The 19,363-nt window shown below is 40.7% G+C and overlaps 2 protein-coding genes across 7 annotated transcripts in view; both read right to left on the bottom strand.

Moving 5' to 3' along the window:
* The window catches only part of LOC112264991 (testis-expressed protein 2-like), a 62,150-nt gene extending 49,191 nt beyond the window's left edge, over positions 1-12,959 (bottom strand). For 3 of the 6 annotated variants that reach the window (XM_024441950.2, XM_024441977.2, XM_024441987.2), the window contains exons 1-2: positions 12,764-12,958; positions 11,887-11,979 (exon numbers count right to left, since the gene is read on the bottom strand). The gene's annotated coding sequence lies outside the window, so the exon portion shown is untranslated. Of the gene's footprint in view, positions 1-11,886; positions 11,980-12,058; positions 12,079-12,763 lie in introns of those variants that run through there. The other 3 variants (XM_024441968.2, XM_024441958.2, XM_042302312.1) reach the window with 3 other exon arrangements.
* A 3,773-nt stretch (positions 12,960-16,732) lies between these two features.
* On the bottom strand, positions 16,733-17,647 carry LOC112245569 (myeloid-associated differentiation marker homolog). The gene has a single exon (XM_024413679.1). It carries the CDS (start codon positions 17,645-17,647, stop codon positions 16,733-16,735), a length of 915 nt encoding a protein of 304 aa, XP_024269447.1.
* Between the last annotated feature and the right edge of the window lie 1,716 nt (positions 17,648-19,363).

Genomic DNA, 19,363 nt, shown 5'->3' with positions numbered 1-19,363 from the left:
AGTTCTCGTTTGAGGGGGCATGGTCTACATAGTCTAGGCTAATTATTGTGATATGGGAGCTTCGTTTCCACTTAGAAACTTGGAGCAGCTTTAATTAGAGGTCGACCGAATAATCGGAATGGCCGATTAATTAGGGCCGATTTCAAGTTTTCATAACAAATCGGTATTTCTGGGCGCCGATTTGCATATTTAAAAAATAAATAGAAAACAACATTTTTATACCTTTATTTAACTAGGCAAATCAGTTAAGAACACTCTTATTTTTAATGATGGCCTAGGAACGGTGGGTTAACTGCCTTGTTCAGGGGAAGAATGACAGATTTTCACCTTGTCAGCTCGGGGGATGCAATCTTGCAAACTTACAGTTAAGTAGTCCAACGCAAAAACGACCTGCCTCTCTCTCGTTGCACTCCACAAGGATACTGACTGCATGTTACGCGAATGCAGTAAGCCAAGGTAAGTTGTTAGCTAGCATAAAACGTATCTTATTAAAACAATCAATCATAATCACTAGTTAACTACACATGGTTGATGATATTACTAGATATTATCTAGCATGTCCTGCGTTGCATATAATCTGACTGAGCATACAAGCATACAAGTATCTGACTGAGAGGTTGTAGGCAGAGGCAGGCGCGTAAACATTCATTCAAACAGCACTTTCGTGCGTTTTGCCAGCAGCTCTTCGTTGTGCTTCAAGCATTGCACTGTTTATGACTTCAAGCCTATCAACTCCCGAGATGAGGCTGGTGTAACCGAAGTGAAATGGCTAGCTAGTTAGCGCGCGCAAATAATGTTTCAAACGTCACTCGCTCTGAGCCTTGGAGTGGTTGTTCCCCTTGCTCTGCATGGGTAACGCTGCTTCGATGGTGGCTGTTGTCTTAGTGTTGCTGGTTCGAGCCCAGGGAGGAGCGAGGAGAGGGACGGAAGCTATACTGTTACACTGGCAATACTAAAGTGCCTATAAGAACATCCAATAGTCAAAGGTTAATGAAATACAAATGGTATAGCGGGAAATAGTCCTATAATTCCTATAATAACTACAACCTAAAACTTCTTACCTGGGAATATTGAAGACTCATGTTAAAAGGAACCACCAGCTTTCATATGTTCTCATTTTTTTAAACCTTTATTAAACTAGGCAAGTTAGTTAAGAACAAATTCTTATTTTCAATGACGGCCTAGGAACAGTGGGTTAACTGCCTGTTCAGGGGCAGAACAACAGATTTGTACCTTGTCAGCTCGGGGGTTTGAACTTGCAACCTTCCGGTTACTAGTCCAACGCTCTAACCATTAGGCTACCCTGCCGCCACATATATATATATATATATATATTGGGCGGCAGGGTAGCCTAATGGTTAGAGCGTTGGACTAGTAACCGGAAGGTTGCAATATATACAGTGCCTTGTGAAAGTATTCGGCCCCCTTGAACTTTGCGACCTTTTGCCACATTTCAGGCTTCAAACATAAAGATATAAAACTGTATTTTTTTGTGAAGAATCAACAACAAGTGGGACACAATCATGAAGTGGAACGACATTTATTGGATATTTCAAACTTTTTTAACAAATCAAAAACTGAAAAGTTGGGCGTGCAAAATTATTCAGCCCCTTTACTTTCAGTGCAGCAAAGTCTCTCCAGAAGTTCAGTGAGGATCTCTGAATGATCCAATGTTGACCTAAATGACTAATGATGATAAATACAATCCACCTGTGTGTAATCAAGTCTCCGTATAAATGCACCTGCACTGTGATAGTCTCAGAGGTCCGTTAAAAGCGCAGAGAGCATCATGAAGAACAAGGAACACACCAGGCAGGTCCGAGATACTGTTGTGAAGAAGTTTAAAGCCGGATTTGGATACAAAAAGATTTCCCAAGCTTTAAACATCCCAAGGAACACTGTGCAAGCGATATTATTGAAATGGAAGGAGTATCAGACCACTGCAAATCTACCAAGACCTGGCCGTCCCTCTAAACTTTCAGCTCATACAAGGAGAAGACTGATCAGAGATGCAGCCAAGAGGCCCATGATCACTCTGGATGAACTGTAGAGATCTACAGCTGAGGTGGGAGACTCTGTCCATAGGACAACAATCAGTCGTATATTGCACAAATCTGGCCTTTATGGAAGAGTGGCAAGAAGAAAGCCATTTCTTAAAGATATCCATAAAAAGTGTTGTTTAAAGTTTGCCACAAGCCACCTGGGAGACACCAAACATGTGGAAGAAGGTGCTCTGGTCAGATGAAACCAAAATTGAACTTTTTGGCAACAATGCAAAACGTTACGTTTGGCGTAAAAGCAACACAGCTCATCACCCTGAACAACCATCCCCACTGTCAAACATGGTGGTGGCAGCATCATGGTTTGGGCCTGCTTTTCTTCAGCAGGGACAGGGAAGATGGTTAAAATTGATGGGAAGATGGATGGAGCCAAATACAGGACCATTCTGGAAGAAAACCTGATGGAGGCTGCAAAAGACCTGAGACTGGGACGGAGATTTGTCTTCCAACAAGACAATGATCCAAAACATAAAGCAAAATCTACAATTGAATGGTTCAAAAATAAACATATCCAGGTGTTAGAATGGCCAAGTCAAAGTCCAGACCTGAATCCAATCGAGAATCTGTGGAAAGAACTGAAAACTGCTGTTCACAAATGCTCTCCATCCAACCTCACTGAGCTCGAGCTGTTTTGCAAGGAGGAATGGGAAAAAAATTCGGTCTCTCGATGTGCAAAACTGAGAGAGACATACCCCAAGCGACTTACAGCTGTAAATCGCAGCAAAAGGTGGCGCTACAAAGTATTAACTTAAGGGGGCTGAATAATTTTGCACGCCCAATTTTTCAGTTTTATTTTTCAGTTTTTGATTTGTTAAAAAAGTTTGAAATATCCAATAAATGTCGTTCCACTTCATGATTGTGTCCCACTTGTTGTTGATTCTTCAAAAAAATACAGTTTTATATCTTTATGTTTGAAGCCTGAAATGTGGCAAAAGGTCGCAAAGTTCAAGGGGGCCGAATACTTTCGCATGGCACTGTATATATATATTTTTTTAAATCTGCCGATTAATCTGTATCGTTTTTTTTGGTCCTCCAATAACCGGTATCGGCGTCGAAAAATCACAATCGGTCGGCCTCTAGTTTTAATTGCTGTACCAGGGTGGAAACTACGCACTGAAAAGTGGTACTGTACAACAGTTTATGGGGTACAACGTTTTTCTGACACTGTTGACAAAGGTAATAAATTAAGTTGGACATGTTTCATATCCAACTATATAAAAACCAAGTGGAACAATATGAACTTCATCAGACATTCTTATAAAACTGACTGGATTTACTAGTTTTGGCACGCTAAAACAATGTATTTTACAACTCTTGGATGACTCACTCCGGGTGTTATAAAACACATATTGATACGTCTGTTATTCAGATACTAACTGAAACTGATTCCAAAACAACTCGATTCTGATGAGGTGTCTAATTGGCTGTGGATGCAGACACCAGATGTCACACCAGGTATTACATAGAAAAAAACTACTCAAGTTGATCATTATCAACTAGTCTACTTCAAGCAAACCTAGGAGTTTTCTAGCTTTCTGGCTGTGATAAGAAGCCTTGTTATGTTTAGGGGAGTTAAATGAGCAGCTCCAGCAGTAGTCCTCCTGTCTAAGATTTGTGGGTATCCATCTCAAATCAAACCAAAGTTGATTGGTCATGTAAACAGTTTAGCAGATGCTATAGCGGGTGCAGCAGTTTGCAACTGCACATGGGGACAAAGATTGTACTTTATGGAGAAATGTCCTCTGGTCTGATGAAACAAAAATAGAACCGTTTGGTCATAATGACCATCATTATGTTCAGAGGAAAAAGGGGATGCTTGCAAGATGAAGAACACCATCCCAACCGTGAAGCACGGAGGTGGCAGCATCATGTTGTGGGGGTGCTTTGCTGCAGGAGGGGCTGGTGCACTTCACAAAATAAAATGGCATCATGAGGCAGGAAAAATACGTGAATATATATGAAGCAACATCTCAAGACATCAGTCAGGAAGTTAAAGATTGTCCATTTGGAAGACCCATTTGCGACCAATGACCCCAAGCACACTTCCAAAGTTCTGGCAAAATGGCTTAAGGGCAACAAAGTCAAGGTATTGGAGTGGCCATCACAAAGCCCTGACCTCAATCCTATAGAAAATGTGTGGGCAGAACTGAAAAAGCGTGTGCGAGCAAGGAGGCCTACAAACCTGACTCAGTTACACCAGCTCTGTCAGGAGGAAGGGGCCAAAATTCACCCAGCTTATTGTGGGAAGCTTGCAGAAGGCTATCCAAAACATTTGACCCAAGTTAAATAAGTTAAAGGCAATGCTACTAAATACTAATTGGGTGTGTATAAACTTCTGACCCACTGGGAATGTGATGAAAGAAATTAAAGCTGAAATAAATAATTCTCCACTATTATTCTGACATTTCACATTCTTAAAATAAAGTGGTGATAATAACTGACCTAAGACAGGGAATTTTTACTAGGATTAAATGTCAGGAATAGTGAACAACTAAGTTTAAATGTAATTGGCTAAGGTGTATGTAAACTTTGACTTCAACTGTACGCAAACATACAAGATGTGCTAAGAATGATATGTACAGTTGTAGATATATTAGAGTGAGCTATGTCAAGAATCCAGTATATAAATACAAACTCAGTGCGTATAAACAGTGTAACTAAAATGCAATTAACAGTCATATAAATATCATTACAGTATTTAATTGCACAGTTCAAAAGCCCATTGCAAAATGGATAGAATTGCAGGAAATTAGCTTCCGGACCAGAGTCCGAAATATAAATATATATACCGTACCAGTCAAAAATGTGGACACACCCAAACTCTCTCAATTCAAGGGTTTTTGTATTTTCTACATTGTAGAATAATAGTGAAGACATCAAAACTATTAAATAACACATATGGAATCATGTAGTAACCAAACAAGTGTTAAACAAATCAAAATATATTTTAGATTCCTCAAAGTAGCCACCCCTTGCCTTGATGACAGCTTTGCACACTCTTGGCATTCTCTCAACCAGCTTCATGAGGTATAACTTTCCAACAGTCTTGAAAGAGTTCCCACATATGCTGAGCACTTGTTGGCTACTCTTCCTTCACTCTGCGGTCTAACTCAACCCAAACCATCTCAACTGGGTTGAAGTTGGGTGATTGTGGAGGCAAGGTCATTTGATGCAGCACTCCATCACTCTCCTTGGTCAAATAGCCCTTACAAAGCCTGGATGTGTGTTTTGGGTACTTGTCCTGTTCAAAAACAAATGATAGTCCCACTAAGCCCAAACCAGATGGGATGGTGTATTGCTGCAGAATGCTGTGGTAGCCATGCTGGTTAAGTGTGCCTTGAATTCTAAATCAATCCCAGACCGTGTCACCAGCAAAGCACCCCCACACCATCACACCTCCATGCTTCACGGTGGGAACCACACATGCAGATATCATCCATTCACCTACTCTGCGTCTCACAAACACAGCAGTTGAAACCAAAAATCTCAAATTTGGACTCATCAGACCAAAGGACAGATGTCCACTGGTCTAGTGTCCATTGCGTGTGCTTCTTGGCTCAAGCAAGTCTCTTCTTATTGTTGTCCTTCAGTAGGTGTTTCTTTGCAGCAATTCAAGCATGAAGGTCTGATTCACGCAGTCTCCTCTGAACAGTTGATGTTAAGATGTTTGTTACTTTAACTCTGTGTAGGATTTATTTGGGTTGCAATCTGAGGTGCAGTTAACTCTAATGAACTTATCCTCTGCAGCAGAGCTAACTCTGGGTCTTCCTTTCCTGTGGCGGTCCTCATGAGAGACAGTTTCATCATAGCGCTTGATGGTTTTTGCGACTGCACTTGAAGAAACTTTCAAAGTTCTTGAAATTGTCCGCATTGACTGACCTTCATGTTTGAAAGTAATGAAGGACTGTTGTTTCTTTTTGCTTATTTGAGCTGTTCTTGCCACAACATGGACTTGGTCTTTTACCAAATTGTGTATACACAGTATCAGGGCTCTAAAGTGCAACAATTTTACTCACATTTGCACGTAAAAATATTTTGCTGTGCAAATTGGAATTTTAATTTAGGAGCATCAGTGTGCCCAAAAAAACACCAGATGATAATTGTTACAATGATTACTTAACTGTACCCCAGCCCGAGTACCATGGCGAATACACAGAGCAGATTCATGACTGTCATGCTTGCACCATTACTACAAAGAAAACGACTTGTTAGAGCAAATATTTTGAATTGTGCTCCTAAGTTATTAAACTTAGAGGCATACGTGATCTGTGATTTTTTTTACATTTTTTAAGTCAGCATGGATCCTCCGAGTATGGACATTATCTGTATAGAAAATATGTATACAGCAGTAGTTATATATAATGAGCCTTGACTAGAATACAGTATATACACATATGAAGAGGGTAAAACAGTATGTAAACACAATTAAAGTGACCAGTGTTCAATGATTATGTATTAGGGCAGCTGTCTCTAAGGTACAGGGTAAAGTACCTTGTAGTAGCCGACTAGTGACAGAAAAAGGTTCAGGTTAGGGTACTGGGCGGATGCCGGGCTAGAGTTGACTGTTTAACAGTCTTATGGCCTGGAGATAAACAGCTTCTATCAGTCTCTCGGTCCCAGCTTTGATGCACCTGTACCGTCTCCGCCTTCTAGATGGTAGCGGAGTGAACAGGCCGTGGCTCGGGAGGCTGCGGTCCTTGATGATCTTCTTGGCCTTTCTGTCCAGCCGTCTACTGCTGCAGTGTTCACCAACACTGACTCTAATCCTTCCAACTTTGTCTCCCCCTTGGCTAATCGACACACTCAGTCATCCAGATACACAAGCACATGAACGCACAGTCGCATACAAGTGAAAGTGTGCAAACACGGACACACACCTAAGAGAGTGAAAGCCTATCTGTCTGGAGTAATTTGGTTTTCCTGCCACTTCGACACAGTTCCACAACAGCCAACTTCCAAGGCAACCGTACGCTACAGCACACAACAGTGCTGAAGAACTGATACCTAGCTAGACAGACTAGGAAATGAGGAACAAACCAACATGGAAGAACAATCAATAGTTTGTGATACTGCACTGCTAATAACACCATATATAGCAGAAACCAAAGGGGCTAGGCATTTCTAAGCTGACTGTTAATGATGAACTCTGGTACTTTGATCAATAGTGAAAGTGACTAATGTGTTCTGAAATGGACTGAGCTGCCAAGAAATATCCATGACTAATCACTTAGGTAGTGGCCTCGTGTACTGAAGGATCTGGAATGACACAGCTCGGGTCCAAAATGACAGTTCATATGTCTGTGCTTCGGCTTTCTGGGATGAGACATCTCTATTTCTGTCTGCTTTCGTCTCGGAACGAAAGCAACTAATCACGGCTTGCCTCGCCATCTCCATTTTTAAAAGCGACAGACATTGGCTTGGGAAGTAGCATTTATACTCTGTCTATATTTATTTCCCTCCCACCCTCCTTGTATCAGCGCTGTTTCTCCTGGTAAACAAGTAATTGTATCCTAGGGGTAGGAGATGATGGACGGCCTGTTGCTCGGTACAGAGACTATGCCTGACCCACCTCTGTTATCGCTCATAGCTAACAGGTTGACATGTTTCTGTAATGGTCATTATTTCTGAGGGAACTCAGAGGGCATTGACCCCATCTGCACAAACAACTGTCTTCAGAGACCTGGGGAAAAGACAAGAGCGCTCTCAGGAGTACAAGGAATCACTGAGCTATGAAGACAAAATGAATAGCTGCCATATTGAAATGATCTTCATTGGTGTTGGAGGGGCCTGTTAACAGAATGGACAATGTGATCCGCTGTGATTGGAAGTCTCAGCCAGGTGTCTTCAGTTGATGTATATAGACGTGTTTTAATCAAATCAACTATATCCACTGAGATTGTCTGATGCTTTAAGCACACGGTTTGATTTTTAAAAATGAAGACACACAGAAAGGCTAAAGGGAGTACGACCGCAATTGATTTGATTGTGCTAGGTCAGGCTCAGACTTGCTGCGTTGTGTAATAAAAATAAAAATGAAAGCAAGTGACTAACACCCATTGTCTCTCTCTCTCCTCCCTGCTGCAGCGACCACCACAGAAAATCTGTGTTAATCTCGCTGTCCATGATGCTAAAGCTGCAACATAATTACAAACATTTTTGACTGTTACTGAAATCCGTCATTTGTTTATTAAAAACATTCCCTATTCACTCAACCCTTGCTCTCTTTATATGACACATGAATGCATCGCATGCACGTGACCAATAGGGTCTGACATATAGTGTATCACAATCACATGAATAAATTCATTATAACAAACTGTGGGACCTTACATAGACGAAAGATTGTGTGTGTTTTTTTTTTTTAAATGTCTGAAAAAAAAACAGTTCTTAATTTGTCATTATGGATTATTGTGTAGATTGATGAGGGGGGAAAAAACAAATGAATCCATTTTAGAATAAGGCTGTAACGTAACAAACCGTGGGAAATGCAAAGGGCTCTGAATACTTTCCAAATACACTGTAAGTATTGAAATAAAGAACTAATGTTCAATGGTTGGTGGCTATACAAGGCTGCTATACTAATGATAATGACATTAGCCTACTTACTATAATGATCATAATAGCAATAATAACAATACAAAGGAGATCAAGAAAAAGGAGGGTTATTAGGCTATTATTATAATAATAAATATAATTTCTCTGACAATTTCGGACAGTGTAAACACCACAAAGGCTGTTCTAACGGAAAACAAGTGTAAAGCCTTTTTATTACAGCAAATATTAAAAACAGCCAAATTTGTGAAATTGTTTATCTGACATTGTTTATCTGGTTGCGTGAGGCTTGGTGCTCACAGAATCAGTAGGCTATTAAACAAAAACTCAAAACAGGCAACACAAGCAAGATCAGTTCTATTTCTGTAGCTAGACATGCACTACATGATAAAAGTATGTGATACCTGCTCATCAAACAAAATCATGGGCATTAATATGGAGTTGATCCCCCTTTGCTGCTATAACAGCCTCCACTCTTCTGGGAAGGCGCTCCACTAGATGGGAGAACATTTTCCTCTCTCCTCACTTTTCTTAGACAAATAAGGCAAGGGCTGTTTGCTCGTCTCCTAACTTTGCTGCTGCCTCCGCCGCATTGCTCTCAACACCTTCCGGAAAGAATGTCGGTGTTGCCAAGAAGAGAATAATGGTGATATAAACGGCCGACAACTAGCATCAAGCATATTTCAAAACAGATTACTCAAGCACTGGCACTTCTTCCTCTATTTCTCACATGAGGCTCTGCATAGAGCACATTCCATATGAGCACATTCCATAGAGAACAAATCACAACAACGATGAGTCATTGAGAAACATCGATAAGTATTTTTCCTCATAAGAGACAAACTGATACGGGGGATCGATTTGGATAATTTGTTTTGGGTTGCACTTCAGATGAAGGTTCGGTTAGCCTAAGCACCTAACGCTACAAATGTCTGTCTGATCTGATAAGAGAGTGCATTTCATGACTACTAGGGAAATGGGTAACAAGGCCAAAAGAAATGCCTGTTTATTGAACCATTGTGCCCTCCTGCCTTAATCCCAGTCAAACCTGTTGAGATCAGAACCAACAACAATGCCATTCCATGGAGTTAAACGTCACCAGCGTTGACCTGTATTTGCATAGACATGCTCGGGTTGATAGGAAGAGCCTGTTGGACTTGATCAGCTGTGGCAGGGCAATGTGTTGAGTTTCTCCTCTGTGCCTTAGCGTAAAGGGAAAGTTCCTCCACAATTGCTCAGCTTTCTGCCACACCTGTTACAGCCTCTGAGCGGCTAATGTGTGATATGGACCATGACGCAACAAGACACAACAGTACAGTTGAGTCAACAACTCAGTGCTCTGCTCTATAAAGAGCCATTACAAAATGGTATGAATGCTAATTTGATGACTGATGGAGGAGAAATGAGCCTGAGTATAAAAATAGACCAACATCTTGGAAATATTTAGGTGGCCAGATGGCCAAGTAGTGAGTCAGGGGCAAAGCCATGAACAGGTGCCGAGTCAACAGTGTAATCCGTAGGCCCAGCATAAAACTGTGATAAGCAGCACATTTTCCCAGTCTAACGACACTCTCGCGCACAATAACGCAGTGTGGTATTACCAGCAATCTACAGGGAGGCCTTTACACTGTGAAGAGAACAGCCTACACACACCTGTTCTATGACATTGCAAAACAGGATAGATGGAGATCCGTCATCAGTCGCCAAAGTTAAATAACAAGCATGGGGTGTTCGGCTTGGGAAAAAAAAAACACACATTTCAGCCTGTACTCAAATCAGTTAGCGTTCTGCTAACTTGTTATGTAGGGGCTCACTATCTGGCCTAAAATTAACATGAGACCTTCTAAGACTTCGACCTCATGACCATATGTGCCAATGTGGTCAAAATGAACAGTCGCCATGACTACCAGAGGAAAATCAAACAGATTTGTTTCACGGCAGCTTTTGCTTGACAGGAACTGAAGGCTTGCTTTGATTTCCCTTTCTACTGTATAACAGACATCTATTTCACGATGCCTCCGGTTTTGCTGTTGATGGACAGGTGTGACTTCTTTCTGATGCACCTGCTACACAAATTAGGCTAAGCTTAGTGAGTCTTAAAACAGGTGCTAATGGCACCCTATCCATTCTCTCGCTTTCACACGTTCTAACTCTAACCCGACACACAAATCCAGAGGATTTCACACTGCTCAAGGCCATGTCTCTTGTGTGGATGACGTTTTCGGATGTGGGAAAAGTGCTTTTGACTAAAACACACAGCAATTCTATTAATAGCCAAGTGTAAAGCTAGGTGATGTGTTGCGAGAGTGAAGTAAAGGATGTAGAGTCGGAATTAGTAGAATTTGATTTCAGAATTTGCCTAACGGTAGCTTGCCCAGCACATACAATATCGTATTGAGTACACATGAGGAGGCCCCTTGAAATGACTCATGCTAGAGGGCAGTGTAAAAAGGGTACAACCAACAGTGGATCATTAAGCAGGTTTCGCACACACTATCAGGACATCGCATAATTGTCAATAGCACAAACAGATAAACCCTTATATATAGGCCAATGGGAAACACCCTGGGGGAAAAAATACTTGTTGAATATGAAATAAACAAGCCTAGGCCAACAACAAGTGCAAAAGGTTGCGAAACCCAAACTGTTGAGTCTTTTTTGGGATACATTTGTTTAAGGATAACGGTTGAAGAATCATTTCACAGGACTTGTTTATTCGACGTGTTTATTTTATCACAGTGCTGAATGGCAGCCACAGACAGCCATTTACTTTTCACTTGGCCAATTGGTCAAATCCATTTCAAGGTACCTGACAAATACCTCAGGTCTGCTCAAAAAGAATAAACAGCAGAGGGCATTTGGCCCTGGCCTCAGCAGCAGAGAATGTCAGTGATGGCGTTTATTTCCTTGTATTTGTTTGGGCTGAAAAGAGACATGCTGATCTGCGGAGGCTGGTGGGGGGAGAACGGCTCATAGTAATGGCTGGAAAGGAGCGAATGGAATGGCATCAAACACATATTTGATACCATTGCACTCATTCTGCTCCAGCCATTACCACACGCCCTGTGTGTCTTACTATGGTTCGCCTAGAACCTGTCCTTGACTGCTGCTGCAATCTCCATCGTTTACAATAGAATAAAGGCTGTGTGTTACATAAATCAGTGTTTCTCTTTCTCCTTCTGTTTTATTTTCTTTCCCCTCTCTCTCTCAAAGGTCAGTTGTGTCACAGAGAATGGATCAATGATCAGTTGAAATTTACTGGCAAAGTGCTTACCTCGTATCCTCAGTGCCATTCAATCCAGCATTGTCTCGGCGTCTGCATTCATGTAGAGTCGACTCTCACATGTCCATAGTGTTCAATGACCTGCTAAAGAGAACAATTCAACAATGGTCATATAGATATTTGTACATCAAAACGTGTAAAATTGCACAACACACACACTCACTTAATTTCACGTTGGACTTGCCACACAAATACTTTCGTCAAAAGTTGTGTAACTATGTGGTTTTCATCATGGCATCACTCAAACATTTGCTCAGGTGAGAAATGTTTCCAAAGATGTAATCCAATTTGCCCATAGTCTAGATTTGAGATAAAATGTTGGCCACAACAGTATAACTAGCTACTGTACGTATGCAATGACTAACGTCACCTATCTGGCTTTTTAGTTGCTTCAAAGAACAATTTAAAACATATGAAAGCAACTTCCTGCTTATGTTATTAACTATAAGGAAACACGGGCAATGTTTAATCGGTTAGTAAGCTTATGTTCAATAAACTATGCATACACTGCTAGCTTTGACAGCTAACAGCAGCTCGCTAGCGTTTAGCCATGGGTGAAACAAAGCCCTAGTAAACTCCCTAGTTTAGTTTTGGATGCAGCTAAACCTAATGACAAGCTAACTTAGCTAGTTACTAGTAGCTAGCAAACGTCAATCTCAAAACAACTCTCGCTTTTACATTACAACATTCACTCTTGTGAAACCACTGATTGAAATAGTTTGTTTTACGAAATAACAACGAAGTCGTTTGTGAAAAACAATCTATGTAAACCGCTGGCTACGTGACATTTCACGACAACAAAGCCAAAGGTGTCAAAACTGAAACTGCGATAAAGAGGTGTGTTTTGCCTAATCAAGCGCGAGCTTACCGTGTCCCGAGTTCATCATCTCTCGAGCGAGCAGGATTACAAAATCCACTGAATGAATATGAACAGTTTACCGGACAGTAACAAAACGTTGTATTGTTATCACTTCCAAGTACTGCGTCGTTGTCTGAGCCTCATTTCATGCTCAGCCTGTTGACAGCTAACTGCTGGAAGCACAGAGTTCCTGAGTGAAAAAACCCATTAACGTCTCCCAAGGCTAGAGTAATCAAAGTCGATAAGAAGGATCATCAACCCGAACCCGTTCGGGGATTGATTATACAGAAGTTTTGGGATTGTTTCCCAATATTTTTTATTTTAGGACTATAAAATGGACTTGAAATACATGTCATAGATAAAAAGTTTATGAAAAATGTTAAATGAAAATGATATTGACCTTTGTTAGGTTATAAATGGAGCACAGTTAGAGCACACAGATACACTTTGCAACTTTGGTCTCTAGATCTTTCCACTGTGGATTGTCTCATAATACTACCAAAAATAAGAAATAATTGTACTTGACTATCTAGCCATCAAATACACTAACACGCACACTAAATGCACAGCATTCACTTGAAATTATGCATCAGTCCATCTCTTGATTTCAAAGAGTAGATTATTATTTGTGTCATTGAATCCATTGGAAAAATAAACATAACTTTTGTGGGAATTGCTTGTTCTCATATAATATAATGGGATTCTATCTTGATTTTTAAAATTTTATTTAACTTGTTGATGACCATGACATTGATGCGGTATTGAATACAATTAAGATCATGACGTAATTTAAATCACATTTGGATTTTTTTTCACCACCTCCTGAAAGCTGTGCCCATTTTATGACTTTCACACAGCTTGAAATTGTCCTTGGTTGAGAAAAGTGCAATTTAAATGGACTTCACTGATTGGAATAAAGGCTTGTATGGTAATCAAGCATTGCCATCTAGTGTTAATAACTTATAACTGTTGCTACTCTCCCAATACATTTGGGACATGTTTTGTATCCACTACAGAAAATCATCTCAGGAATCTACATTACAGCTACATTACATTACTACTACATTACATTTAATGCACATTTTGACTCTATACAAATTACATTTAGACTATGTTTAGATTAGTCACAGACTCTAGTCGAACTCTTATAGAATCCTAGGCAATACCAAAAATAAGCAAAGAGAATTGAGAAAGAACTCCGCACCATACCTTGCTTGTACTTAATGTCTTTAATCAATTCAATCACTCCCTTCCTAACTCTGTATCTTTCATCTCACAAATACAGAACCACAAGCAAGATACGTTTACAAACTCAAAGTATTCTAAATTAAATCACCAAGCCCCTTGCATGCAGACAAGTTGAAAGAGCATTCTGCCCAGAAAGAAACATGGCAGTTGGCACAGTATCTGAAATCTGCAGTGTGATGACGTTCGTCTGCCTACCAACTCCCCCGGTGGGGTTATGGTAATGAGTTGTGACACAGAATAAATGTAATGTTTGTCTTGTTTTTATTTATTCCCTTAATAAGTCCTCGCTGCCTCTCAAGTCCGTCAAGCCCCACTCACTGTTAGTGAAATATGACTTTACTCTTCGACTGAAGTCTTCTTATGTATATGTGTATGTCTCAGGATCAGTCAAATGTATTTGTATTATGTCCATTTCAATATATGAAAATGATTGATTATTTCAACTTCATTTTACAAATCTAAGAACATAAAAATTGTTATATTTTTTTGTTATATCTTTTTTTAATGTAGGAAATGCAGTTGGTAGTTAGGTTGTTCCACGAAATGAATCCCTTTTGATATTTTAAGAAGAAATTGTGCACCAATATTACATTTTTTTTAAACTTATTTTCAATAAAGTGCCCTTTAATATAGGCCACATGGAGAATTCAATAATTCCGATTTTTTTATTTGAATAAAGATTTGCTAAAGTGCCAAAATCCAGCATTTTCAAATAACACTCCATGCACCCACTGTGACTTCCAGGAAGATTGTAACCCACTTAACCCCAAAATATATCCAAGTATTTATTCACCATCATTGTAAAGCCTTAGTTATTTTGTCATTTCTAAAGATGATTATTTGTTTCATGTTAGTAGTGATTCGTTTTAAGAAATCTGTGCCTCATTTTAAGGTCAACCCTGTTACATGAAATAAACTCTTGTTTTAATATGGTGAAACTATTCCTGCTGAATTTTTTTTTTAATAAGGAAATATTGAACATCTAATAGTGTTAAAGCAGGGTTGGGTAGTAATCTGATTTAAAACATGTTTTTAACTGTAATTGGTTATGCTGCCAGTAAAATCATTGCAATCGGATTACAGATACTTTTGGAAGACTAGATTATACTTTTTTGGATGACTTTTAAATTCAGAAAGGGTGTTTACAGAAAAATAATACATTATGACACCTTTATTGTTTTTTCAATTATATTCAATTCAGCATTGATAAAAGGTGCAAGTTTCATGCTTGTTTTCTAACCAAGTGGGAGGTAGGAATTTACTAGTTGTGAAGTCATAACTACCAGTTGGATGCATTCATGTACTTTGAACTCGTTGAGAATTGCTGATTGGCCAAAGGCCAACAAGCTGCGTATACTAATACATTAAAAGTACAGCTATCATGCTTGTAAAGTAATTATAGTGATCAAAATCATATCAATAGATTGCTTTTTATGAATAATGTTTTGTTGCATTTAACTGCAGAAAATGCTGCTATCAAGGTAATGTCTTTAGTAGGTGTCGTCAGAAGTCAGCATGTGAAAGAAGTTGCAGCTCAGGATGATGGGCGAGTTTCCCACTAGTAACGACCAGTTTGGGGGTCGTTAAGGTGGGGTTTTTCCCAGTCGTATGTGGTAAATTCGCACTTCCCACTTGTTTGCAAATGCAGCATAACTTCGTTCCACCTGAGTCTGACCACAAGTCTGAGACCACTATGATGACACACAAACTACATTTGATGGATTCATTTTGTCTTCTTCTAATGCCTCTTAAGGGGAAAGTAATCCAAAAGTAACGGAAAGTAATCAAATTATGTTACTGAGTTAAAGTAATCCAAAAGTTACGTTACTGATTAGAGTTTTGGACAGGTAACTAGTAACTAACGGATTACATTTAGAAAGTAACCTATTCAATCCTCTGTGAACGTAGGTGGGCTGGTTCTACTCTTTTTTTTTTAGCTATTTCTGTTTTTTTGTGGAGGAAAACTGAGTGGGTCGAGCATAACACGTCAACCCAGTTACTCATAGATAGGCTAGAAATGTTTAAACACTTACATAGTTTGAGTGACGCTTGCGTTCAATTGCCCCTACTTGTTGCACACAACAAGCTTCTATTCCACCTGTCACAAGGGGATTCATGGCTGATTTAAGATGAAATCGTTACTGTCAACCCTGTTACTTAATTTGGTACTTAATAGGCACTTACTATAATCATTCTTATTTATTTAACCTTTTCACATAGGAAAACTTGTTTTTTTAATTAATTGAACATGTGCCCTTTATGACAGAATGTTCAAATTAGTTGAAATCAAACATGTTTTTTTCCCACCAAGTTAAACCATCTCAAAAGGCACCGAATAGGTGGAACCACCAAGTTGTACTAATAGCTACACCACTACATGGCAAACAGGTCACTGACTACTGAAAACATGACAAAGACTTGAATTTAGTTCAACTACCACCATGCTACTGAAAATGTAGTTGGATTGCTAGTGGAATTACATGTCCTGAAACTACTTCCCAACACTGTGCACATGATAATGTACATGAAAATATCTATGACATTTGTTTTTCATTTTTCAGGGCTCCAGTACCCCTGATTAGAATCAATATAAAATTGACATCAACAGAAGTTAATATTTCATGGACTTTGGCAATGTGTCCCCTTCTCCTATAATACCCTATGACTAAGTTAATATCCATAATGTACATGCTATGTGTTCTGGAGGTCAACTATCCAGGTGTGTCTTCTTCAGGCATGACTCCTATCCCGCAGCAGTTTGATAGAGAAGGCCAGGTCCACTGTGTAAGCTAGCAGAGTAATGCTGGCCATCACCGCTTCCATGACAACAAGGGTGGGCCCAGTTTTCCTGTCTGTGAGGTCTTGGTCGCGTTTCCGTAGCTCCAGGACTCTGGTAAAACACAGTAAGGTGGCGACCACATAGAGAAGCACCCCTGTCAGACTGAAGCCAGCCAGCAGGCGGTCAAAGGGCAGGGGGCATCGCCCAGCACAGTCCCCTAGAACCACCATCACTGTACCCAGGGACATTAGGAGACAGAGGGCATACCCCGCCCCAGACACCCATAGCTGCCAACCCACAGCTGCCAACCCTACTTTTACCAAAGCTCCACGGACCTGCTCCACCACCAGGACGATCATCTCACATCCTCCCCAGAGCTGGAGCACCTTGAGCAGGCCGGGCACGCTGGCCATGTAGCCCTTCTGGTCCTTGGTCTGGTTGCGGATGAGATAGGCCTCGATTGCATAGGCCAGGAAGGTGAGACACGACGCCAAGGAGGCGGCAATAGGACGGGGCCAGGCACCTTCATGACACATGACTGCCCAGGGGAAGGTGACTGTGGCGCTGAGGGTCATGAGGGTGGCGAGAGCCGCCACAGTCACGGTCAGGTTCTTCCAGGAGATGGGGACCAGGCTGTGGAACTGGATGATGTTGACCACGTGGATTAGGAGGGTGAGGATGAAGAAGAGGCACCAGGTGAACATGCAGAGGATCCTGAAGGAGGGCTGGTGGGTGTCAGAGGTCAGCTCTGAGGGAACCAGGGAGGCTACCAGGCTGAAGGTAAGGCAACCGGACAGGAGAGCCCACATGCGCACCAGAGACAGAGGGCTGGTCAGATCACTGGCCTCCAGTACAATTACAGGCATTGTGGTGGTTCCCAAACAAAGTCCAAAACCAGAAAGTCCAAAAAGGCTGTAGACAGAGGTTTATAATGTTGTAACGGGCTTGTCTGTAGAGCAACAAAGAGGTGTCTTGCTCCCTTTAATAAATATCCAAACCTCAGTTTGGACAAGCTCAAATTCAAGTTGTAACGTCTATTTAGGTTCAAACAGAAATTTGCTTCCACCTTCCGAAAAGGGTGTCAACAACCTTAACCAGGACAATGTACTACACCAGGATAGAGTCAACTCACAAAAAGATTTCGCACCAACTGAGAAAAAAATCTAAGAACGCTGTCGTGTTGAGCTCTTTTAGTCAGATGACAAACCCCTTTGTACATTTCTCATTTCTGCTAACTCCAAATCCAGGAAAGAACCCTCCAGAACTAGAATATGGTAAGCCCAAAATGAAAGGCCCCAAAAATCTAATAAACCGACAGTTTAGCGCATGAGCCAGCGGTCATCTCCACTCTGTTCCATACCACCAATTACTTTGACAATGCAAACCTGATTAAAACCCCCACTTTTCTATCCCTTGCTTCCTATACCCCAGCCTGGTCTCATAGACTAGACGTAACATAGTAAACATAAAGCAGGGACTCTCAAATTATTATAATATATTACGTTTTGTAAGGTTACATAAGGCAAAAAACAAAAGTAGGGTGGGTGGGCATATAATGCGAACGTCAAGCAACCAAAAGGTTATTGAGTTCAAATCTCATCATGGACTGTTTTAGCATGTCAGCTAATTAGCAACTTTTCAACTACATATTACTTTTATAGCTACTTTGCAACTACTTATCGTGTTAGCTAACCCTTCCCCTAAGCCTAACCCTAACCTTAACCCTTTTAGCTAACCCTTTCCCTAACCCTTTAACCTAACTCCTATACTTAACCCTAATCCCTAACCCTAACCCCTAGCCGAGCAACTAGCCACATAACTAGAATTCGTAACATATCATAAGTTTTGCAAATTCGTAACATATTGTACGTTTTGCAAATGAGTAACTTATAATACAAATTGAAATTCGTAACATATCATACGAAATGGTTGAAGGACATCCACAAATTAATACATACCATACGAAACGTAACATATCATACTAAACCCTGGACTTCCTGATGGGCCGCCACAAGGTGGTAAGGGTAGGTAACGCCACATACGCCACACTGATCCTCAACAAGGGGGCCCCTCAGGGGTGCGTGCTCAGTCCCCTCCTGTACTCCCTGTTCACTCATGACTGCATGGCCGGGTACGACTCCAACATCATCATTAAGTTTGCCGATGACACAATAAGGGTAGACCTGATCACTGACAACGATGAGACAGCCTATAGGGAGGAGGTCAGAGACCTGGCCGTGTGGTGCCAGGACAACAACCTCTCCCTCAATGTGATCAAGACAAATAAAATAAAATGTATTTATATAGCCCTTTGTTCATCAGCTGATATCTCAAAGTGCTGTACAGAAACCCAGCATAAAACCCCAAAAAGCAAGCAATGCAGGTGTAGAAGCACGGTGGCTAGGAAAAACTCCCTAGAAAGGCCAAAACCTAGGAAGAAACCTAGAGAGGAACCAGGCTATGAGGGGTGGCCAGTCCTCTTCTGGCTTTGCCGGGTGGAGATTATAACAGAACATGGCCAAGATGTTCAAATGTTCATAAATGACCCGCATGGTCAAATAATAATAATCACAGTAGTTGTC

The sequence above is a fragment of the Oncorhynchus tshawytscha genome, linkage group LG02, assembly GCF_018296145.1.
Source record: "Oncorhynchus tshawytscha isolate Ot180627B linkage group LG02, Otsh_v2.0, whole genome shotgun sequence".
Classification (NCBI taxonomy): Eukaryota; Metazoa; Chordata; class Actinopteri; order Salmoniformes; family Salmonidae; genus Oncorhynchus; species Oncorhynchus tshawytscha.
Note: the sequence above shows the minus strand (reverse complement) of the source record. Positions and strands in the feature narration are given on the sequence as shown.